Consider the following 25,823-nt stretch of genomic DNA (forward strand, 5'->3'; position numbering starts at 1 on the left):
GCCTCCAGGCACATACACTCTCTCTCTGTATATATATGTATATATACACACATACATACACACACACACACACACACACATATACATATACTATATATGTATATACACATACATATACATGTATAAAAAGTATATGTGTATATAATATATATATATATAATGCATATATATACATATATGTGTGTGTGTGTGTGTGTGTGTGTACTGACTATAGAGATCAGAAAGAGCCCTCAGGAGGAGGAGGCAAGGGGACTTTGAAGAATGGATAGAAATTTAATAGGCAAGGGTGAAGAGGAAAGGAAAACATTGCTGACATGAGGAAAACCATGAGTGAAGGTAGAGAGGTAAGAAGGTGAAGGAAGCATGAGGGGCAGAGAGTATATATATTTGGCTAGGGCAGAAAGTCTACAGAGAGGAACATTTTGAGTGAAAACTGGAAAGTGGAAATTTTGAGTCTGCACTTATCTCAGGAGCTAGTAGGGAGCTGTAGGAGCTTTTTGGGAAGAGAGATGTGATTGTATTTAAGTATAAGGTACGTAAGTTTGTCCTTGACGTGAAGGATGCTTTTATAGGCAAGAAAACTGAATCTCAGAAAAGTTAAATAGGTTGTTTGAGATCACAGCTAGTGCTGAGGGCTCTATTGAGCTCAGGATCCCTGAATCCTTCATATCTTCAATGCTCTTTCTTCATCATGTTGATTATTCTTTCCTATCTAATAATTCCTTGTATACCCCCAAACAGGTTTTTCCAGGGGAACGGTCAGACAAAGTTGCCTTGTATTTTTCATTGCTTCCCCTGAGACCCTCAGCTTTCTGGGGGGTGTTCCCTGTGCTCACAATGTCTCAGCCTCAAAGAGATAGGCCTTGAGTTGTTTTTGACTTTCATCCCTGATCTTGACCCCTTATTAAATCAGTAGGCACCTGTTTCTACAAAATTTACAGCTTTTCAGGTGCCAAGGTTAGGTGCTCCTCTGCAAATCCCCTTGGAACTTCTCTCTGGAATACAGCTCTCCCTGGCAGAGGGAACCCTTCTTTACCCCACATATATCTACAGTCAGTTCTGTGGCATTATACCTAGATTCCTGCCATGGCAGTCATGGTCTTTCTGTAACTATTATTGCACTCAGAGCTGGAGAGCTGAGGGAAGAGATGCAGTTAAAGTTAAAAGGGTGTTTGCAATTTGAGGCAATCTGTAACAGAACAAATACTTCTGGAAACAAGGCCATTTATCCCTCAAAAGTCTTTATGCTCATTGAGTCTTTCTCATTTCATCTATTACCATCCCCTGCCCAATTTATGAAGCTATAGTTTGCCAACCATTTTCAAAAGCCATCAATCCACAAATAAATCAAACCAGAAAAAAGGATTTAAAGACAAAAACATTCATGGCAACTTCTAATCCATTCAATTTGTCGACCATTTATTAAGACCCTGTTCCAGTCACCTAGGACAAAAAAGTCAAAACAAAAACCAGTTCTTATTCTCAAGAAGCTTACATTCTTCATTTCTTAGGGCTCCATCCTCACTCACTGAGTAACCCCTGTCAGAATGCCAAACTTCAAGTCAGAAAAAGGCCTGGTTTTGAATTGTGGCTGTTACATTTGTTAGCTGTGAGACCTTGAGCAAGGCAAGTCACTTGTCCTCTCAAGCCTCAGTCTGCTAGTCTATAAAATGTGGATAATACTTCTTTCAGTGCCTACCTTCACAGACCCATTGTGACTAAAGTATTTTATAAAACTTCAAAATGCTATATACAAGTGAATTATTATTATCATTATTATTTTCTGTTTGCCCACATCCTAGGGCTAAGAAAGTCTGAACCATACCATAAGTTACCTTCCCTGACTTCAGCCAGACTCATTCTCATGAAAATTAAATAGAAAATAGAGACTGAGGAGATAGAATTACCTTTGGGCCTGCTAGCTGCCATATTTAAATTGTGAACCAGTGAGCCAATGATTATTTCCACAGCTATTTTAGTTACTCTAGAAAAATCTTATTTTTCTTTCTCTTCTGTTTCAACTTTTTTTCCTGCTGATTTTTTTTTTTTTTTGAGGCAGTAAACAGGGAAAGAGTTGAGGTGCTAGAGGATGGGATACTATTTCCTGTTATTTCTCTGTATTGAATTTGTAATTTCTCCATCCAGGAGAGCTCAGTTCTACGGTATGGGTCTGAATGAATGATCCTGCTAAACTTGGAGCTCCCTTTAGCTCAGAACGCCCAGGCACCCAGTGACTGGGAAGTTAAATTGCTTCATTCTTATCACATCATCTTCCTTCACAAGTTGAATTAGTAACCTTCAAGTAAGTCCTTTGACCCCATCTTCCCTAAGTGGAATGGGTTTCCTATCTTCCCACAAGCATTTCAAAGGATTATAATAGCTTACATAGTTATGTGACGCTTTAAGATGACAACATAAGTCATAAAGGCATTATTATTATTCAAACTTTACAGAATAGGAAAGTGAGATTCAGGTAGGATTAACTTTCCCAGGTTACACAGTTCAGATATATTAGTTAGGATCTAAACTCAGATCTCACTTAATTTCAGGTCCAGAGTTATTTTCACTATAACAAAAGGAATTTAGAACTGAAAGGGACTTTATTAAAAATATATATTATTCCCCTTTTACAGATTAGGAAACTGAGGTCTGGAGGATCATATAGCTAGTTAGGATAAATTGTTTTTTACTGATAGCCAGTTGAGATCAGGGAGTCAAGAGAATAAAAGTACAGTTGGGGGCTAGGGGTGAAGAAGGGTAACTTTGATAAATGAAACCTGGCTTAAAGGTAGGATGTTACCAGTAGCAGTAGCAGGTGAGATCTGAATAGAGGTCTTTCTATAGTTAAATCCACTATATCACAATGCCTTAGAAAACACCTAAAAGAGTTAACAGGGAGCTGGCTGATAGTTTAATGTAGGACTTCTTCCTCATTCTATCTGCATTCTAAAAGGGATCCAGCTCACAGGCACGCTGTCCCAGCCTCAACCTCATTCTGTGACTGCCACTCCAAAATTCTGCACAGACCACTATAACTTCTCCTCTTGCCTTTCCTTATCCTTCCACCTGGAAGGGAGCTCTTCCTCCTCAAATTTACCTATAGTATATTGTCTATATTTCTTGCCTTGTATCATATTCATCTTTGAACATGTTACATTCACACCTTTGGACTGTAACCTTCTTGAAGATAGGGTTTGTCTTTTTAAAAAACAAACAAACTTTGTAAATCCCCCAACCTAGTATAGCATCTTCTACATTTTAAAAATTATTGTTGTTCAGTTGTTCCAGTCATGTTCTATTCTTTGTGACCCCATCTGGGATCTTCTAGGCAAAGATACTGAACTAGTTTGCCACTTTCATTTCCAGCTCATTTTACAGATGAGAAATTGAGGCAAACATAAGTGACTTAGCCAGGGTCACACAGCTAGGAAATGTCTGAGATTGGATTTGAGCTCAGGAACGTGTCTTGCTTTTTTCAGATAAAGTGCTCTAAATACTATTTTACCATCTAGCTGCCTCTATCTTGTATCTGTTTGTTAAATGATATAGAGGAAAGAGCACTAGATTTGGAATCAGAAGATTTTATTTTGCTACCTAATACTATGTGATCTTAGACAAGTAGTTTTCTTTTAACCTCAGTTTACTAATTTATAATAAGAGGCACTTGGAATTTTTGTCCTCTAAGGTTCTAAATTTATAATGCTATGAAATGAATGAATGAATGAATGTAAATACCCAAGGGTATTTATATTTTAAAAGTAACCAGAATAAAGTAAATCAAAAGGAATTCGTCAGTTCTGGGTTTAAAAGGTCATAGGTGAATAATTTGGGGAATAGGCTGACTTTCCCAGTAGCTTTCAAATTATACTATAGATATGATCTACTTACAAGAAAAAATAGCTCTGACTCTAAATTTGGAACATGTAAAGTTTGGCAAGCTTGGGTACACAGGGCCACTATCCACCTGGAACTGGTCCTCCTCCAGAAAAAGGGCCACATGAAAGTGATAAAAGGAACAGGAGGAGCCAAGTGGATTTTCATGCTGTTTGCATGTGTTCCACATATGGTGTGTGCCGTCTGTTCCTAGGCAAGGTTTAAGTTAAAATTCCATCTCCGTTCTCTGGATGTACCACATCCCCATCTAGTTCTCCCTTGCTCCTTCTCACCCATCAAATTACACTTGATTTGTGTCCTCTATATCTGGAGTGAAGGAAAGCTGGGGACATTCTAATGGCCCAGGGCAAGTCAGGAGAGATGGAGGGACACCAGCAATGGTGGAGAGACAATTTGGAAGCGTAAACTAAGAATCAACCCACAGTTCTTTTCTGGCATCTTCTGGTGTCTTGTCAGGGACCCCAAATTTAGACTTGGATTTATCACTATGTCCTCTTCAAGGGAAGCAACAGGGTGTGTGTGGGAAAACACAGTGGGCTGAGGACCAAGAGAGCCTTGTTTTAATGCATGCTCTCCATTTAAGCAGCTCCATTTAAGGAACCAGCAGCAAGTTACCTTACTTTTTGGAGGTTCAGTTTCCTCCTCTCTAAAATGGGGGGAAAGGACAAAATGATACTGATACTGCAGGTCTCCACTAACATTAAAAACCTAAGTCCCTTCTGAAAGGGTCTAAAAGGGTCTTGGGGCCCTACTTGGAACAGCTATGTTTGCATTTTCTTCTCTTAAATACTCATATGGTACCTATTGGCCAGCTAGGTGGTACAATGGACAGAGCATCAGCATTGGAGTCAGGAAGACTCATCTCCTTGCAAATCTTGTCTCTGACACTTACTAGTTGGTGTAACCTTGGGCAAGTCACAACCCTTTTTGTCTCAGTTTTCCCATCTGCAAAAAAATTGCTGGAGAAGAATGTGGGCAAATCACTCCAATGTCTTTGCCAAGAAAATTCCAAATAATGTCACAAAGAGTCAGATGTGACTGAACCAACCAACAAAACTACTTAATATTGTGCTGCTTGAATGGCTGTTGCCCATTAATGTTGGCTAAATGAAAGACAGAATTGATCCTTTTTTCATTTTCTTAAAGTTAATTTAATTTTACAAAATTTTCCTTTCCCTATCATCAGTCGCATATGATCCTTGAGAAAACCATGGCCGGTCTTTTCCCCCTTTCCTTCTCCAAAGTTTTCCCTCTATTTGGCTAAAAACTGACAAAAGTTTTTTCTTTCTTTCTGTATTTGGATTCTCCCTGGTTATGAAAGATCAGAAGTAGGATATTCCAGTCTTTACCATTTAATAGGTATATGAATGTTTCATCAGGATATGTGGGAAGCTGAAGTACAGATAGTTGGTAATATGATACAGTAGAAAGAACAATGATTTTGAAGTTAGAGGACTTGGATTTAAATTCCACTTTTACTACATGTGTGATCCCAGGTAAATAATCAGTTAATTTCTCTGGGTTTCATTTTCCATCTAGAAGAGGAGGAGATTGAACTGGATCCATCCTGAAATTGCTTCTTAGCTCTAGATCTAATTTCAGGGAAACTGGGTGCTGAATTTGGAACTGGGAAGTTCAAATATAGTCTCAGACTAGCTGTGTGATCCTGAATTCAAATCCAGCCTCAGACCCTTACTAGATTATGTAATCCTGGGCAAGTCACTAACCTATGACTACCTCAATAAAATGGAGATTATAATAGCATCTACCTCCTGGGACTGTTGTTCAAGACAAAATAAGACAACCTTATAAAGCAAGTTGCAAACCTTGCAACTGTTTAAATGCTACATCTTATTATATCTATGGTCCTGTGAACAAATTTAATGCCATGAGATTTTCTTAAAGCCTCACAGCAGACTGCATAAGCCCAGACTCCCCCTCTCCCAGGCATGACCTCACCCTCTCACAGCTGGCTGGGTTTTTATGCAAGTGTGAGCTAAGATGTAGATTTCTTCTCTCCCTCCTGATTCCTCGCTTGGGTTGGTCCCTTACAAGATTGGTCCAAGCACCAAGGTCTGGATTATTTACACCTTGTTGGCTCCCTAGAGCAGCAGACTCTGCTGGCCCACAGGTCATAAATCTACCTCCTAATCACACCAAGATGCTCTGTGCAGTCTGGCCTGTTCTTGTGGGGCAGTTTATCATATTCAGAGACTCAGAGCTATGGCTGGGGCAGCAGGCATCCAGGAAGTACCTGGCCCCCAAATGTCTCTCTCTAATTCCCTTTGAAAGACCAAGACTGAACAGGAGAGAAGAGCCAGGTGGTGGGGTGTACAAAGCCCCAGGCTTGTAGGCAGAGGACTTGCCTTTCAGTTCTAATTATTATACAACAGCTATGTGGTTGTGCACCAGGTATTTCTCTCATCTGAATCTCTACTTCATTATGGGGATATTCATAGAGGAAGCCCAGTATATTGGAAATAGAATCAATTTTGGAGTCAGGAAGACCCGGGGCCAAATCCTGTCTGATAGATATTAAGTTATGACCACAGCCAAGCCAGTTAACCTCTCAATGCCCTAACTTCTTCTCTGATAGTAGACATTCCAGAGGAATTGCTTATATTCATAAGTAGATGGCGTTTCTGCACCATGAATGCATGACGTGCACTGATAATATCACCACCCAAGTAACCTGATCTCAGTCTTCCCTCTGGATTTCAATATGGCAAAGCCCATTGATCTTAATGAACAAACCACAATCTCTGCATAGGGACTTCCGTCATTGTTTCTAGGTAGCCTTGGGATGTCCGCACTCACCTGTCTCTCTGACATGACGTACAGGTAACGCTGGTCAATGGAGAAGGCCATGTCTCGGAGGATGGGACTCCCATCTTTGAGAATGGAGACCATTTCATACTGAACTCCTCCATGGGGAGGACCATCTGCCCGAATCTGAAAGAGAATCAGAGGTGTCTTCAGCATCTCCATAAAACCTTCTCCCATAGCAATTTGTTCATGCTTCTCATGAAATCTATCTTGTTTGACTCTTATTTATATATAGAATTCCCCCCCCCCCACTAGATTCTACATGCTAGGAGCTCAGAGACCAAGTCTGTTTCATCTTCATATCTCCCAGCACTTAGCATAATGTCTTTGCATGCATTAGACCTTAGCAAATCTTTGTTGAATGGAACTGAATTGAACTGAATTTATTCCTAACCTCCTTTGGAAGGGAAACCATTCATTTCTCTTCCAGAATCTTGTCCTACCCCACCCTACACAAAAGATGAAGAACTTACTTGGTATAGAGGACAAGCACTAGTATTCAAAGGATCCAGGTCCAAATACTGGTTTTATGACTTATAAGTTGCATGAGTTTGTACAGTTACTTCTCTCTGGGGCTCAGCCTTTACTTTAAAAATAAGTGAGTTGATTCTTAATTTCTATGATCTCATAGATAGACTAAAATGTTCCCCAGCTACTAGGAGATGGGGAGTGATGGATGTTTTTAGGCTCAGTTTTCTCATCTCTAAAATGGGAACAATAATATCATCTACATCACAGCTGGTGAAGATCAAATTTAAGATTACATATGTAAAGTGCTTTATAATAAATCTTAAGGCCAATCTATAAAGGCTAGCTCTTATGGATGTGTCCCTAAGATTGGATTGGCTCACCAAAGTGGTTCTGTTTTCTACAAGTCTGCATTTGTTGGACATGTGAATCTGATCTCTCTAGCCCTGTAGGTGTATTTGTACATTCCTGCCAGCTATGTCTTAGCCAGCATGCACAATGCATATATTTATGGCTCTCTGCTTGCCGGGGCATGTTGGCTACAAGATGGTGACATTCAGGGGGTGTTGCTATATTTGGAAGGGAGATGAGGACAGCTCCTGGAACCCAATAGTAGAGAGAGGGAGAGAGGCTTTCATGTTGGTGGTCATTTAGGGAGTATGATTTAAGGGAGCCTGGAAAGTTTCAAATTCCACCCCAAAGTATCTCCCCAACTCAGGCCTGTCATTGATGCCTGTAATTCCATCATTAGATATTCATTCCTTTGAGTAAAGGCATTGACCCTTACAAAAATACAAATAGCCTGGAGAGATATTCATCCACTATTAGTCAATAGAATGTTCATTTATTAGATCCTTTCAATTCTAAAGGCTGGATGAGACCTGATAGCTGAATATCTCAGCTATCACCCATTAAGCACAGACTGCCTGCCTGAGAAGGGCACGGTCCAGTCTGATTTTTTCCTATCTTTCTAAGCTTTAATGTTAGATGTTTGTTACTCCCATTCACACATTCTTATTTTCCAAGTAAACTGGCCCACTAGCCCTTCCCCATACGACATTTCAACTTCTGTTTCCTTACCTTTGTTGAGGCTACTATTAGCCCCACCTTCACTTTGAAGAATTCCTAGCTTCTTTTAAAGCTTAGTGCATGGGCTATATTTAATAGGAGGCTATTCTTGATTTTTACTAATTGCTACTGTGTCCTCCCCCTACTCCCAAGAACCTGTAAAATATACTTGAAAATACTTATATAAACCTACTTCCCCTCTCTAATTAAAAGCAAATTTCCTGAAGAGTTAGAACTTTTTTTTTTTTTTAAATTTGTATCCTATGCATTTGGCCTAGTGTTTGGTTTATAGTAATCAATCAACCCATAAATTTATTAAGTGCTTATTAATGGCCAGGCATTGGGTTGAACATTGGGGATACAAAAAGAGGTAAAAGACAATTTCCATCTTCAAGGAGCTTATAACCTGATAGAGTCAACCTGCAAATAAGTATATTCAAAATAAATTATATATAGGATAACTAGGAAACAATTAAAAGAAGGAAAGCATTGGAATTAAGATGATTTAGAGCTTAATAAATGCTTGGTGAATGGATCACTTTTAGAGCAGGGACCTAGGTGGGAAGATAGAAGCCCAGACTCCTAGTGTGGGAGATTTGTGAAACAGGAATGAGAAAACAAACAAGAAGTTATTAAGTGCTTACTATGTGCCAGGCAGTGTTGGAAGGATAGGGTATGCAAAAAGAGGTGAAAGAAAATTCTTGTTCTCAAGGAGCTCATGGTTAAATGAAGGCGACAACACATACAAAATAATGTACAATGAAGAAATCTACAAGATAAACTGGATAATCAACAGGAGAAATGGGTCTGAAATCAGACTCATTTTCCTGAGTTCAAATCTGACCTCAGACACTTAGTAGCTGTGTGACCCGGGGCAAATTATTTAACCCTGTTTTACTCAGTTTCCTTATCTGCAGAATGAGCTGAAGAAGTAAATGGCCAACCATTCTAGCATCTCTGCCAAGAAATTCCCAAATAGAGCCATACATGTTGGGACACAACTGAAAATGACTAAAGAACAACCACAAAACATAAAGATGAGGTATTAGCAAGGAAACCTAGAATACCCTCTCTTCCTCCTCCACCAATACAATCACCAGTTTAGAACTGGGAAGGATCTCAGTGGTCAGCTGGTCAAATCCCCCTGATTTTACAGAGGAAGGAACTGAGGCAAGAGAGATTAGACTGTATATCCTTTGAGGTGTAGCTCAGATCATACACAGTTAATCTTTGAAGCCCCTCAGGCTACTTCAGTCCACACTTATGATTTATTCCTCTTCCCTGACCTACTGTTTGTAATATATATTTCAGGGGTCCTCAAACTACGGCCCGTGGGCCAGATGAGGCAGCTGAGGGCGATTATCCCCCTCACCTAGGGCTATGAAGTTTCTTTATTTAAAGGCCCACAAAACAAAGTTTTTGTTTTTACTATAGTCCCGCCCTCCAACAGTCTGAGGGACAGTGAACTGGCCCCCTATTTAAAAAGTTTGAGGACCCCTGGGACTCTACACCCTTAATTATATTCAATTCAGTACATTATTTTATATTGCCTTGCTAAACAAAACTAAATCTAATCACCCCCCATAAAAAAAAAAAGAAAAGACTGTGTAAGGTCCCTGTATTGTGCTCCCATTTGGGAAGGATACTGGTAAGGGTAGTGAGCATCCTGTGGTTCTTGCCAAACAAGGGGTGTGTAGTTGGGAGAAGGGAAAGCTAAATCCAAGATGGTGGTGGGGTGAGGAACATGAAAACTCTCTTCAAATATCTGAAGTTATATTGTTTCACATGTTGCTTCTCCTGTTGCAATGTACACTTCTTGGAGGACAAGATTATTTTTGTTTTCCTTTGGTGTCTGTCTCTTGGCACAATGCCTGTTATATCCTAAGCAATTAAGAAATATTTGTTTATTTGAGGGTAGTGATACAGTGCACAAAGCAAAAGACCTAAAGTCAAATTCTACCTTAGACATAGATTAATTATGTGATCCTGTGCAAATCTCTTATCCTCTGTTTATCTCAGTTTCTTTATCTGTAAAATGGGGAAATAATAGCACCCTACATCCCAAAATGATTAGCATAGTACCTAACTACAACAGTAAATGCCACATAAATGTTAGCTAATATAATATTATCATTATTGATGTTGTTGTTATTTATTGATTGACTTTTATTGACTTATTGATTGATTGTCCTGTAGAAGAGAATTTAGCCTCATTTTGTACGGCCCCAGAGGACAGAGCTTAGAAGCTAAAGAAACACAGGATACATCTTGACTTGATGAAAGAAGAAACATTCTAACAACTAGAGATATACAAAGTAGAGAGGGCTTTGGGGGCTGGTTTTTGTGAGGCAGTGAGTTTGCTTTCTTTGGTGATCTTCAAACTAAGGCTGGATAATGACTTGAGAGGAAAGCTGTAGAGATCCTTGTTTTGACATAGACTGGATCAGGTATGGTTTCCCTTCCAAGAGAGAGATTCTGGGAATCAAGGATAACAGGAGTGTCTATGTGAATTACTCAACTCCTATTATAGAATTGAACGAATACTTTGTTTTTTTTTTCTTTCTTTCTTTCTTTTTTTTATTATAGCTTTTTATTTTCAAAACATATGCAAGGATAATTTTTCAACATTGATCCGTGTAAAACCTTGTGTTCCAAATTTTTCCCTCCCTTTCCATCCCCTCCCCTACATGGCAAGTAATTCAATATTTGTAAAACATGTTTAAAAATATAATTAAATCCAATATATGTATACATATTTGTATAATTACCATGCTGCCCAAGAAAAATCAGATCAAAAAGGGAAAAAAAAATGTGAAAGAAAACACTAATGCAAGCAAACAACAGAAAGAGTGAAAATGCTATGTTTCAACAAATACTTTTGATAGAACTGAATTGGAAATCAAATAACTCAGGCATCTTAGCCTTGATGCCATAACCAACATGAGACTGCCAAGTATTTCTCTTATATGATTTTAATATCAGGTTTTCTTTTACATCTACTGTGTGCAATTGTTGCTGTGGGGAAAAGTGCCTTTTGAATCTTAAAGAGCTATGGAGATTTGAGTTATTATTATTAATCCTATTATTGTTCTTTCCACATGTCCCCTTTAGTGTCTCTGGTAACCAGCATCCTGGTCTCCTTTTCTGCCACACCCTGCCCCCAAGTCCAGAGAGAGGGATGGTGAACAGAGGTCCACATGGGTGGGGTTTCTGGCTGGGATTATTGCAAGACTGGGAAGGGAGATCAGTCCTGTGGGCCACATTCCTCTAGCCTGTCTAGAATTTGCACACTTGCCAGAGAAACACGATAAGGGCACAGCTGGCGCCCATTTGGAGGACAGCTGTGGGCTGTGGGCTTAGAGCCAGGGTGGGGGAGATGAGGTCCCTGTCCCTGCAACTTTCAGGAACAGAGATACCATGACCCCCCAGCTCTATGCTCCCTTCCTTTCCTGTGACCAGTTGTGGTTTAATATTCCAAGCGAAGGGGAAGGATAAGGGGATAAGAGCGAGAGCACAAGTACTATCTATTTTCTTTCTCCTAGTCTAGACCATACTGAGAGGCCCTGGATCTAGGTCTAGTGTGGAATAGCAGACCACAGAGGTATAACACCCAATATACTCCTATTCCAATGGTCCCCTGTTGCTTTCCACTTCTGTTCTTTCCTCTTCCTCTCTCTTCCTCCCCTCTTCTTCCAGCCTGACTTTTCTCTGCTTTCAAACCTGTTGTTCAAATCAGTTACCTTGGCAACGACTGCTGAAATCCCTCCTTCCAATATTTGGGGGTGAGGAGAAGGAAGGTCATTTGTTTTCCTTTCCCATGCTGGGGTCAGGCAGATCTTTAGTTTTTGGATCATGGGATCACAGTTTAGAGCTGGGAAGGATCTCAGTGGTCACCTGGTCAAATCCCCCTGATTTTACAGAGGAAGGAACTGAGGCAAGAAAGATTAGACTGGCCTTCTGATCTCAAAGCCGGTGCTCATTGCACAACATCTCATTGTATTATTTTGTCTTGAACCCTAGCATAGACTGATTCATCTTTCTTCATCTTCCAAGAACTAATTCTATCCCTCTTTCTACCCTGAAATACAAGTGTTCTCTGACAGGAGGCAGGTTGTGATTAAACATAGCAGACTTTGAACTTTCATGGAAGAGACAGATCCAGGCACACCTGTTAAAAGAAATGTCCTGAAAAAAACTGACTAAGACTTGTTTTAAGTGCTTTGATCTTTGATGACTGACCATGGCATTCAGCCAAATAGCCCTTGGTAATAACCAAAGGGAGACGGTGAAGACTGGGAGTCAGCTGGCTCTGCCATGTATTCTGTTGTTCTCTGACTCAGTTTTCCTGCTCCTTGAAATAGGATTGATCACTGTTTGCATCAAAGGATTTAGAGGTGCAGATGGCCTTGGAGAGCTTCAGGTCTAATACCTTCACTTTATAGATAAGGAAATTGAGACCCAGAGAAATTAAATGACTTGTAAAAAGTCACAGTAAATAACAGTCTTGGCATTCGAACCCAAGTCTCTTGACTTTCAAAACCAATGCTTATTCCAATATTCCAATATACCATGTTTCTTTCTTGGTCCTGAAGGGGAAAGCAGAGAGGAAGTCCTAATATTCTTCTCGATCTCTCTCCCAGGACTCCCATCCAAGTGACTCAATCCTAAAAACTGCTGAGCCTGTAAGATACACCATTGAAAGGAAGAACAGCAGGACATCACAATGGATAGAGCACCAGCCCTGAAGTCAAGAGGACCTTAGTTCAAATCTGGTCCCAAACACTTAACACTTCCTAGCTGTGTGACCCTGGGCAAGTCACTTAACCCCAATTGCCACAACAACAACAACAACAACAACAACAACAACAACAAAAAGAAGGAAGAACAGTCCTCTCTCCACAGCTAGGACTTTCCCTGGATACTAGAGACAGGCCTCAGAAGGAAAAATCCAAAATTGGGGCTCTTGAAGGCCTAGCTCTCTAGGTCAGAGCTGGGGGATGCAGGCAGGAAATCAGGTTAAAGGCAATGGTGTAAACTAACTGAGATGAGTAGCACAGATTGTTCTGAACTACAGATTCCAAACCAGCTATTAAAATTTTTTTTAATTGGATCAGAAAATAATTCAGTGTTTACAAACAGCAAACAGGCAAAAGAACAATGTGAGCTTGTCCCAAATGAGCCCAAATTAAGCTGATAAGTTATTTAATTCAAGTTCCTGGTTAAAAGAGCAGGGTCAAACCAAGAAATTTTCTCTCTCCCCCTCCATCACTACACTTAGCCCAAGCTTGCAAAACCCTTCCCAACTTTCAGCCTCAGGGATACCCAAAGCACTTGAGATAAGGGCTGGATGCTGAACAGAGAATTTGATCAAAATATGCTGAATCACTGTGATCAAATTTGATCAACTGTGCTTAGCACAGTTTCTGGCACATAGTAGGGTCTTGATAAATCCTTGTTCTCTTTTTCCCTTGCTACTTCCTCCATTCTCTCAACTCTCCCAGGACAGTATAGAAGGGTGGGAGAGTCCCGGTCTGGGATTCTGGCTCTGCCCCTTGACTGGATCCTACCTATGTCACATTTCATAGGTAGTTCTTGAATAGAATAATACATATTAAGTTTTGAGTCAGAAGAACTGGGCTTGAATGCTGGATCTGCCAACTAATCACTGTGTGACCTTGGGCACATCTGGAAATTGGGTACAATGTTTGTATTACTTACTCCACAGGGTGGTTGTAAGGTTCAAATGGGATGATTTATTTAGTGTATGCAAAACGCTATAGAAACTGGACCTGTGTTTTCAAAAGTATAGGAAACTACCAGATGCTGAAACTCCCTCTACTAATGTGATTTATAGTCTCAGAGTTGCCTGGGGCACAAAGGAAATCAACTTTTTTTTTTTCTCCCACATGGTCAGTATGTGTCAGATATAGGACTTGAATGCCGGTCTTTATGATCCTAAGTTCAATTTTTTATTTACTATATGCATTGCCTTTCAAAATGCTGTCTATTAAGCCTGTTATTAAGACCTAATGTTTCTTTATAGTCTAGGAAAGCTACTAGAACTCATTCTCTGTCATACTGATATAATGAATAAGGAGTCCCAGAAACTTACCAGCTGTGTGATCTTGAGCAGGTCATTTAACCCTGTTTGCCTCAGTTTTTTCATCTATACAATGGGGCTCCTAATAGCACTAACCTCCCAGGGTTTTTATGAGGATCAAATAAGATAATATTTGTAAAGTGATTAGCACAGTTCTTGGCACAAATTAAGAGCTATCTATATAAGTTTTAGCTATTATTATTATTTTCTAAAGTCAAATAATGCTAGAATGAGAAGAGAGCTTAGCGATCACCTTTTGACACATGAAGAAATGGATCCCCAGACAGGGGAACACTGACCAAAGTCAAGAACTTGAAGTCTAGGACCTTTGTCTTTTCACCATTTATCCCCTCTGCAAAGCAGTAGAAAGAAGACTTCAGGGTATGAAGAAAAATATTTGGGCTTATTTTTAAAATTGTAGTTAATTATTATTTTAATAACTTTTTATTTTTCAAAAACATGCAAAGATAGTTTTCAACATTCACCCTTGTAAAAACTTGTGTTCCAAATTTTATTTGGACTTATTTGGAAGAATTTCTTGTAAATTCAAACAAGCTTTCAAAAAAAGAAATACAAACTATCAACAACTATATGAAAAAAAATCTACAGAGCTTAGAGAAATACAAACTAAAACAACTGACATAAATTGCAAATTGACAAAGATGGTAAAAAAATTGAAATTAACAATATTGGGAAAATATGGAAAGACAAAAACACTAATAAATTTTTGGTGAACCTGGGAATCAGCCTAACTATTCCAAAAGTCAATTTGGAATCATAGAAGAAAAATTGGTAATCCTTTGGTCCCAGAGATCTATTAATGAGCATATATGCCAAAGAAGTCAATGACTTCCTTGAATGAAAGGTCTAATATTTATCAAAATATTCATAACAGAATTGTTTATAATAGCAAAAGGCTATAAACAAAATGTGTGTCTAAAGTTTGGGGAATGGCTGAGGAAATTTTGGTGCATGATTGTAATGTAATACTATTGTCCTATAAGGAACTTCAAACAAGGAACACAGAGAAACAGGGGTGAAGAAAGCAGGAAAAGGTAAACAGCATGCACAAGAACCATAATAATATAATCAAGAAGACGTTTTTAAAAAATCAAATGCAATGACTTGCATTGGTTCTAGAGAACTGATATCTAAAATCTTTCCTTTGTATATAGAGACGGTGGATTGTTCCCTGGTCACCAGTCTTTCCTCTCTGTATAATGAGGGGATTCATTAAATAACCTCTAAGGTACAATTCTAGATCTATGATATGAATCCTTCCCAAGGCTCAGCTAAGTGAAACGATGGAAGGGACACTGGGTTTGGAATCATGAAGACTCATGAGTTCTTCTCATGAGTTCAAGGACGGCCTCAGACACTACTTACTAGGTGTGTGACCTGGGTAAGTCACTTAACCCAGATAGGTAGGACAACAAAGAGAGAGAAGCATCATGAAAACCCAGAGAGGACAGAACATTTACATAGTGTTGAACGGTATTAAAAACCCCAGAGACAACAAAGAAGTTGAAAATTGAGAAATGGTTGAAATAATAGACTGAGCGGACTGACCAAAGCCACAATGATGCTCCTTTCTGGGCATGAGGGTCATGAGTGTATCTCCTGAACTAGCAATTGTAATAGGTTTAAAAAATGTCAATTTGGTAAAAATATGTAGGGAGGAAGAAGATTCAGTTTGCCAGGGAGTTGGCCTGGGAGCCAAATCATTAGAAGAGCAATCCAAGGCTGATTTAATGTCCTGTCCTCTGTGTGGGAGGTTCCCCCATTGAAATGAGAGTGAAATAGTAATCCTATTAGTCCCTTTCCTTTAAATCACAGCTATGTCTATGCAGAAATTAATGACAGTCTCTTTACAAGCACATCCAATTCAAATCAGCATATCCAATTAACTCGCTTACCTGCAGGCCCCTTGAAACTCCTTTTTCTTGTGCGTCAATTCCTTTTTCTATTTAGCCCTAAATTATGGCAGTGCTTACTTGGGCTTTGACACTTTAATATTACTTTTTCTTCCCCTATGCTGCCTGGGAACAGCAAGCACTGGGCATCACACTGGGGAACCGTAAGCAGTGAGATTCTGAGAATCTCTCTCATGGATGGTCATATGCTACTATAGAAAGAAAAGTAGACTTTAGCATGGACTTTGAGAAGAAAGGTTTTTCCTGTGATAAGATGTCATCAAAGATCCTTACTGGAGAACTCTGGACACATCATTTAACTTCTTTAAGCCTAGTATCCTCATCTATCAAATGAGATAATAATACCTGCCCCACCTTTGTTGCAGGATTCTTGAAAGCATCAAATAAGACCATCAAATATGAGTACTTTCTAGACAAATGAAATTGTATATATTTCATACATTAAGTTTTAAAATGTGCTTTACATATGTTATCTTATTTAATCCTCAAAACAATGCTGAGAGGAAGGTACCAGTATTATCCCATTTTCCAAATGAGAAAGCTGAGACTCAGAAGGTTAAGTGACTTATCCAGCTAGTAAGTGTCACAAGCAGGATTTGCACACACACCTCCTCTAACTTTAAGCCTAGCGATCTTTTTACTATGTTACTACTGCCTCCCTAAACATTATCATAAATAGTATTTGATTTCGAGGCGAAGTAATCTTAGGGCTCAGCTAGCTCAAACCCTTCATTTTACAGATGAGGAAACTGAGGCCCAGGGAGGAAAAGTTATAATAATAACTAGCATTCATATACATACATATATAAATATGTATACAGACACATGTGTGTATTATATGTGTACATAAATGTTATAAATCTTTTAAGTTTTAAAATCTGTTGTCTCCCTTGATCCTCATAATCATCCTATGAAAGAGATGCTATTTTTATCCCCATTTTCCTACAGAGTAGATGGAGGAAGGCACAAAAAGAATAAATGACCACACAATGACCAAGGAAAAGAGCTGGACTTGAAATCCAAGCCTTTTGACTGACTCCAGAGCTTGTACTTCTCCCCACACTGCCTCAGTTTTTGGAGGACCGAAACACTTTGAGCTGAATTCAGAGCAGCAAGGATTAGGCATTAAGCCACCCCATTAGCATTTTTGGTTTTTCTTCAGAAGGCACTATTACTATTCTGTCCTCTTTGAACTTCCCTTTGAACCCTGTACTTGCCCAAGGTACTGTGTTTGTTTGTGTGAATGTATTTGCATGTTGAAACTGGGGAAAGATACAGAAGCTGTAGTATGTGGTTCTGACTAAGCTGGAGAGGAAAGTAATGAGGTTCTGTCTCTGTAGTTATGCATTTAGGAGAGAGGAGGGGAGAAAAAATGAGAGAAGAGAGGAGAGAAGAAAGAGGAAAGAACAACAAGGGAGGAGGAAGATGGGAGAGAGGGAGAAAGAAAGCAAAAGAGAGCTAGAGAGAGGAAGAGGGAAGGAGAAAGAAAAAGAAAGAAGGAAGGTGGGTGGGATTCAAGCTTCAGTTTATTTCTGTACAGCTTCATGACCCGATTTATTTATAGATTGAAGTCTTTGGTAAATTCAATCTCAGAAATACATCTTCCCTCCATCCTGCACACACACACACACACACACACACACACACCCAGCAGCAGCAGCAACTTCGATGCTCTTCTCCTCCTCCCCAACCTCTGAGCTGTGGAAATGTTAACTAAACGTTCAAAGGCACAACCCAGCAGGCTGAAGCTCCCTGGAGTATGACTGGGAGCCTGGCCCTAAATGCCTGGATAATTGGAGGGGAAAGAAGGAGGCAGCTCAAACTTCTCCTGTCTGTTGTACTGAGTCAGAAGGGTAAGAGGGAGAGGGGATGAAGGACTAAGGGTCTTGTCCATTGAGAGACAAGCCTTTTCTAAGATTTGCCAAGATTTGCAAATTCATCTTCCCTTTCTCTCATCCCCTTTCCCTCCCCCAGACTTGCTACTAAGGTGCCTTTCAGCACTTGTCCCAAATGAGCTGTCAATCACCAGGGCTTTGGCACTGGAGGGAAGGATTGTATATTGGAGATTGACATTTCCATCCAGGCACAATTATATCTGTTTCCTTGAATGTTAACGACCTGCCTGGGGTCCTCAGCTGGGGTGTGGTTGGCACAAGTACCCATGATCAGAGAGGGTCAGTGATGTCAAAAGACATTTTAAAAAGAGGTAAAGTGTCAAGGAGGATATTTCCTCTTGGTATGTGTGTGTGTGTGTGTGTGTGTGTGTGTGTGTGTTTATTTGTGGGAAAAGGACAGAAAATATCCTAATGTCTACCCTTTACTCGCCAAGCTGAAAAACAGCAAGCCATCCTGATGCAGGCTCTTCAAAATGCACACTGAATAACCCAGTTTCTATCAGCTGGGTAGCTTTCTGGGTAGCATTGGTGATAGCCTATGGTTATTCCTCTTTAGATATCAGCAACAAGTCTTAAAGTCTTATATTTCAAATTTAGTTTCAGGTTCTGACATGAGCTGAGGGACCCTAGGCAAATGACTCAACCTGAGTTTCAGTTTACTAATCTATAAAATGGAGTAATAATGTTACATTTTTCAGTGTTTTTGTGAGGATAGTAAAATACCTGAAATGACTATCTAAACTATTATTTACAATGTGGTTGAAAGACATTACAAAGGAATAAATGTCCTGGAGAAGAAGATAAGTAATGTCAATGAAATAAATGAACCATTATGAGCTATCAGTTAGTCACAGTATAAAGTGGGGAGAGGAGAGAGAGCTAACTGATAGACATCCCATATGCTGGTATCTACACAACATCAAGAAATTTAGAAGCAGGTCTCCAGCTTGTTGACTCAACTTTCCTTCTGGGGTATTAATGGGTCAAGATAGGTAAGAATTACGAAGAGTAGATAGCTATGGATGAGTTGCAATGTGCATCAATAGAGGAATGTTCAAATTGATGAGATTATAAGTCCCATTGGCAATAGTAGTGAACTATTGACAAGTTCTTTCGATGGCTATCCTGGTGGATCCTTAGTCCATGTTGATACTAGACACTAGATATGTTTAATAAGCCCCTTCTTCAATCTAATCCCAAATACTTAAGCACTAAATAGAAAGATGGCCAGTTAAATAATTTTTACTACGTATTAGCCACAGATATGTTTGGCACTGTCCAATTATAGTTCTTTCTTCCCCCATAGTGAGACAAAAAGGGACACTATAAGCCACTAAGCAGGAAAATAATCACCTGCTTCTTGACTCCATCTTTGGTGGGGAGACTTTTTTCAGCTCTGAGGAAGGGGAAGTTGGCTAGATACCACAGGAGTCAAATGACTGGATGATTCAAGCTTCCAGGATTGGTCTTTAAAAATGGCATAGGTATAAACCCAGCTTTGGCTTCCTGTCCCTGCTTCGATTTCAACTGCCAGCAAGGTAGAACAGGAGACTCGGGGAATAAGATGGAGTTGCCAGAGGCAGGGGAAGCTCTTGATTGTTCTGGGAAACAATGAGATAAACACAGCAAGAGACAGAAGAGGCATTAAGCAGCCTCAGATGAAATCAAATCACGCAGGCAGCAAAAGCAATATTTCACTTGGAGGCTAGGGGAGTGGGGAGGAGACAGCGTTTGGGGGAGGGTGGAGGAATTAATAAAGAATGATGAGGAGCTTCTGCCAAACTCCAATTTCTGTTTACTCTTTATGCTCTGGGAGTGACAGAGGGACACGCGACATTCGTGTTCCAGGCAATGCCAACATCAAGTTTCCTTATTCAGAGGTGGGGTTTTGAATCTCTCGGTGACCCAGAATAATATCTAAGTCCTGATCCCTGGAGTTTTGGGGGTATGTGATTCAGAGTCAGACAGATCCCTCAGGGTGACTACAAATGGCAATATCCCCTTCCCAAAGGAGGCCCTAAGATGGATGATGTGGATAGACTGAGACATGTATGGATCTAACGGTGACCTCAGAAATAGTACCTGTATTTTTAAGACCCCAGTTTTCTCTCTGTCAAATTAGGAGGGCCACGCTAGCTACAAGGGCCATTAAAAAAAAAACAACACATTTTTTTGGGGGAAATAAAATGGTTTGTTTATGATTGAAGAGTAGTTTTTTTTCCCCTTTATGTATGACCACAGAAGACCAACTGGGACTTAAATGAGATCTAAATGTTTATTGAATTGGAAAGAAATAAATAGAACCAAGGATGAACTATTTATAAAGAATATTATCCTTTTTATTGAACTTTTTCTTTTCTAGATCATAAGAAACATTCTTCAGAATGTCTTCTGGAAACAACTGTAGTCTTCCTTTTTATTGGCATGGTGACTGGGTTTTTTGTTTGCTTTTGCTTTATCAGGGAAAGTAAAGGAGGGGAGGAGGAGGGGAGATGTTTGATGGTGATAGAATAGAGATATAGGAGAAACCTAACTTTGTTCTTACAATTCCTGAAACATTAAAAGAAAAATTTGTTTAAGAAACTCAGGGTCAGTCTAGTAGTCCAGAAAATAGGAAAACAAGAGAAAGAGACATACTTCTAGATGTTGGAGGTCATCAGTGAAGGCTAGATGACTATTTGTTAGAGGGACCATAGAGTGATTCTTCAGCCAGATTTGGGGGAGATAGATGGCCTCTGAGGGTGCTCCAAACTCTGAGACTCAATGAATTTCTATGTCTCTTCTCATCAATATCACTTTTGCTCAGGCTCTAGCCAAACTGGATAGTGGCTATGTTCTAAACAACTCTTGTTTCTTTTCACTGTTGCCCTTTCACTCATGTCTTCTCTCCTCCCCTTATCTTCTTCTTATGACTTATTCATGAAGCCCAGTTCAGATCCTTCTCCCTTTTTACCTATCTCCCCTATCCCCATTACCTATGAAGTCTTCCTTAAGTCATTTTTATGCTAGTTTTAATGCTAAAAGGGACTTAATGATTTCCCTTCCATCTGAAGAACTTTGGAGGTACCATATATATCATATGTTGCTTTTCCTTATAATTATATACCCATGCCTTATCTCTCTCATCAGACTTATTGAGGGTAGTGATCAGGTTAAATCCATTCACATTTGTATTTCCTACTTTTTTTTTTTTTTTTTTTTTAGCAAAGGGCCTTTACCAAAGTAGCCAATGGTCAATTAATACTTGTTGAATGAATTAATCAATAAAATCAATTGCTCCTTGGTATTGAGAAAGAGAATAGGGCTGGAAAGCCCCCTTTTTTTCCTAGCCAGAATTCTGAAATGTTCCACTGTTCTCCATGCTTCCCATCCTCTCTTTTCAATTCTTTTTTCTTCCAAATGTCTTGCTGGGGGAATGTCTTATGGGAGCTGGGAGGACCTAATCCATAGAATATAGGGTGTTTTGGGTTCTCTACAGTTCTAGCTCTTCTTCTGATTTAATATTCACTCTTGATAAAGACAGCACTAAACTATTCTGAATTTAAGTATATTTATTTATAAAAGTTATGGTTCGGTGTCCAGGGAGAAGCCCTGAAAAGAATGAACCTTGCCATCAATAGTGTTCCTAGAGTTACAAAGCCAAAGAAGATGCCAGATTGCAGACCTCAGTGGTGTTTGGGAACAGCAGGTATCAAGTCTCATGTCAATAAAAAGGAAGATTAAAGTTGTTTCCAGAAGATATTCTGAAGAATGTTTCTTATGATCTGGGAAAAAAAAAAGAGTTCACTAAAAGGGGTAATAATCCTTATAAATAGCCCATCCTTGGTTCTATCTGTTTCTATCCAATTCAACAAACATTTAGATAAGTTCCATTGGTCTCCTGTGGTCATAAAGAAAAAAACAATAACAAACAAGACATTTTATTTCCCAAATGAGATAAGAATGGGACCAGGAAGAGAAGGGTCTGAACTTTTGAGACCTAGCTCTCTCTGTACTCTGCCTTTCTAGGGCTTCAGAGACTGGCCAGTCACCTGGGTAATGCTCACTGTGATTCTAGCAATTCGCTTTTCATTTTTGCATTTTTCTCTCTTCTCACATGCTTCCCCAACCCTTCCTGAAACATTCTGTCACACACAATGTCACAGGCACACTCTTGACATGAGTGATTCCATCTTGTATTTATGATGCTAGTAAAAGATCTTTGAGCTCTAGTTAAGACAAATCTAAGATGCTGTTATGATGAAAGAGAATTGGACCAGAAGTCAAGAGACCAGCATTGCCATCCCCCCTTAGATGTGCAACTGAGAGAAAGTCACCCCTTCATTTTTCTTAATTCGAAAATGAGGACAAAAATAGCAGCTGTCACTTGCCTTAAAATTCACAAAACCTTTACACCTTTTATCTCATTTGTTACCTTATACACAGCAACATATCATGTAGAAAGAGCATTGGATTTGGGGTTAGAAGAAACATGACCATTTAACCTATATCAGACTGCTTGCTGTCTTGGGGAGGGGATAAGTAAGGGAAGGAGGGAGAAAAATTTGGAACACAAAGTCTTACAAAAATGAATGATGAAAAATTCTTTATGTGTATTATTTGGAAAAAAATTAATAAATGACCATTGAGAATTTTGAAGAAGAAGAAGAAGAAGGAAGAAGAAGAAGAAGAAGAAGAAGAAAAAGAAGGAAGAAGAAGGAAGAAGAAGGAAGAAGAAGAAGAAGAAGAAGAAGAAGAAGAAGAAGAAGAAGAAGAAGAAGAAGAAGAAGAAGAAGAAGAAGAAGAAGAAGAAGAAGAAGAAGAAGAAGAAGAAGAAGAAGAAGAAGAAGAAGAAGAAGAAGAAGAAGAAGAAGAAGAAGAAGAAGAAGAAGAAGAAGAAGAAGAAGAAGAAGAAGAAGAAGAAGAAGAAGAAGAAGAAGAAGAAGAAGAAGAAGAAGAAGAAGAAGAAGAAGAAGAAGAAGAAGAAGAAGAAGAAGAAGAAGAAGAAGAAGAAGAAGAAGAAGAAGAAGAAGAAGAAGAAGAAGAAGAAGAAGGAGGAGGAGGAGGAGGAGGAGGAAGGAGGAGGAGGAGGAGGAAGGAGGAGGAGGAGGAGAAAGAAGAAGAAGAAGAAGAAGAAGAAGAAGAAGAAGAAGAAGAAGAAGAAGAAGAAGAAGAAGAAGAAGAAGAAGAAGAAGAAGAAGAAGAAGAAGAAGAAGAAGAAGAAGAAACATGACCCTTGGATAAACCACTTTATTAAATACCCTCCTCAAATAAGGGGATTTTTCTAAATGACCCCTGGGGTCCCACTCATCTCTAAATATAGAATCCTATGAACAACCCTGTGAAGTAACTGCTAATCCATTTTACAGATGAGCACACGGAGGTTGGGAGAAATTAGGTGACTTGCTTAGAGTCAGGGATGCTAATACTTTTATATTCTGTACCTCATAAGATTGCTGTGAGAGATTTTTCCTATAAGCCTAAAAGCCCTCTATTATTGAAAATTGTTGTCAGAGATGCAAAAATGCAAGGACTAGCTGGCAATTTGGCTCTGAGATGGACGAGGCATGTGTAAGTAACTGGGATCAGGGAGTGTGATTTGGAGGGAGCAGGCTGATGCAGCAGAGTTAAGGAAAGGGACACTAGAAAAGTTGTTAACCTCCAGAAGTAATGCCCTTCAAGGTACCTAGCAGCCCTAGGGGTGTCCTATGCATAGACAGCTCACTCCCTGGCAGTGCCCAAGGGCACAGTAGGCAGTTGAAGGGAGCCGAAGATTCTTAAAGAGGTTTTCTGTTTGAATAGCTGACGTCTCCACACCTCTTCCCATTCCCACTTGCAGGAGAGTTACTTTAATAATGAGTTGCCTCATACCAACAGACCCCTAATTAATTCACTGCTATTCTTCTGGGACCAGATTCATCCTAATCAAATTTGGGAGAGAAGAATAATGAATGGAGGTTTTTATTGGAGATTTGCTATAGAATATCACACAACACCCTGAAATAGCCCTTTCCTGGAAAGGGACACCTGCCTTTTCCCCTGTGCTCTCTGGATGGGCACCTGCTTCTCTTTTTTAATAGATGCCCACCTCCTTCTTATGTGATTGACTTGCAGCTGCCGGGCACGATGCCAGAATGCAGACCTCAATGGTGTTTGGGAACAGCAGGTGTCAAGATCCAGGAGAGAGATGGATATGGGACCAGAAAGAGAAGGGTTTGAACTTGTGAGAAGCTGATTCTGTTCTCTGCCTTCCTAGGGTTTTGGAGAATGGCCAGTTACCTGGGAAATGTTCACTCTGATTCTAGCAATTTTCTCCTATTCTTTTCATTCTCTTTTCTCTTCAAACACTCCCCCCACCTTTCCTGAAGCATTCTGTCACAGTGTCACAAGCAATTCTTGACTTGAGTGACTCCATCTTGAATTTGCAATGCACACCCACCTTCCAAAACCTCACAGTATATAAACAACTTGACTGTGTCAGCCTGATGATCAGGCACTTGTGAGAAGTGTTGGTTATCTTGACCAAATGTCAGAATGACCAGATTTTTTTATCATCAGATATTCAAGAAATACTTGATACTCAGCCTGAAATGTGGTGTGGTTCTATTAATGTATTGAGATAAACAACTTGCCACCCAGTATATTGGATGAAAGCTGATTGGTGAGACCAGACCTAGGTCTGTAGTAAAAAACAAATTTAAGCCCAAGCAAAGTACAGCCAAGAAAATTTTGGGTATGAATATCCAAGGATTCAAAAAGTCCTAGTTAATGTCACTCAGGTCGGACAGAATCATAAGTTTTGAGTTGTAAGAGATGCAGCCCTTCTCCCCCACCAACCTGGCCCAATTTCTACCCAGTCAGGTATATCATCTCCAACATTCCCCTAAAAATGGTCACCTGACTTCAACATGAAATGACGTTAAACCCATCTCTTCCTAGAGGAGCCCCATTCTACTTTGGGGTAGCTCTGATTGTTAGAAACAACTTCTCTTTCTGAGAATAAGCAGATGTCTCGTTCCCTTTAGGACAATCCTTCGGATGGGCAGGTAGCCCATCCTATGTGGCCACAAGAACACTGCAGCCCAGAGATGCCAGTTTTTCTAATGTCTATTCTCTCCCCTGTGTCTAAAGTATTTTGAGTAGTGGAGAGAAATATCAGGTATAGAAGGATCCAAGCCATAATGATTTGCTCTAGTAACACAGTAAGAAAAAAAAAAATCCATAAAAACTACTACAAAATTTCTGTCTCTGAAGTTGAATTTCATTCAGAAGGAAATGAGAATGGAGTACCAGGAAGGACAATAGTTAAGGGAACTCCTTCCTTGTTCTTTCAGTCAGATTTTTTTTTTTTTATTTCCATATTGATGTCTTTCCTACTAGAAAGGAGTTTAGTTAGTTTGAGGTTAGTTTCGTAAACTTCTTTTATATCCTCTCATAATGCTTAATACAGAGTTGGATACATAATGACACTCCATAAACTTGTCAGTAGATAAATCAATGGATATTGATTGATTGATGGGGTATTTTCATCCAAAGACCCTAGGATGGAGCTGAGGAGGGACAGGTAAGGACCTAAGTGGTACATCCATCTCAAGAGATCATTAGATCCATCAGTTAATGTTCACTCTCTATTATCATATAAAAAATGTTGTGAAGAGG

The 25,823-nt window shown here is 39.5% G+C and overlaps 1 protein-coding gene and 1 long non-coding RNA gene across 2 annotated transcripts in view; one reads left to right on the top strand and one right to left on the bottom strand.

The window, feature by feature from the left end:
- The window catches only part of PLXNA2 (plexin A2), a 311,446-nt gene that overhangs the window by 166,439 nt on the left and 119,184 nt on the right, over positions 1 to 25,823 (bottom strand). Inside the window, exon 4 of the mRNA XM_012547852.3 lies at positions 6,712 to 6,846. Coding sequence (XP_012403306.1) covers positions 6,712 to 6,846 — 135 coding nt within the window. The remainder of the gene's footprint in view (positions 1 to 6,711; positions 6,847 to 25,823) is intronic.
- The window catches only part of LOC116419100, a 111,170-nt gene continuing 104,054 nt past the window's right edge, over positions 18,708 to 25,823 (top strand). The window contains exon 1 of the long non-coding RNA XR_004229358.1: positions 18,708 to 19,177. This is a non-coding gene — a long non-coding RNA (uncharacterized LOC116419100). The remainder of the gene's footprint in view (positions 19,178 to 25,823) is intronic.

Source organism: Sarcophilus harrisii, chromosome 4 (assembly GCF_902635505.1).
Source record: "Sarcophilus harrisii chromosome 4, mSarHar1.11, whole genome shotgun sequence".
In the NCBI taxonomy this organism is placed as follows: Eukaryota; Metazoa; Chordata; class Mammalia; order Dasyuromorphia; family Dasyuridae; genus Sarcophilus; species Sarcophilus harrisii.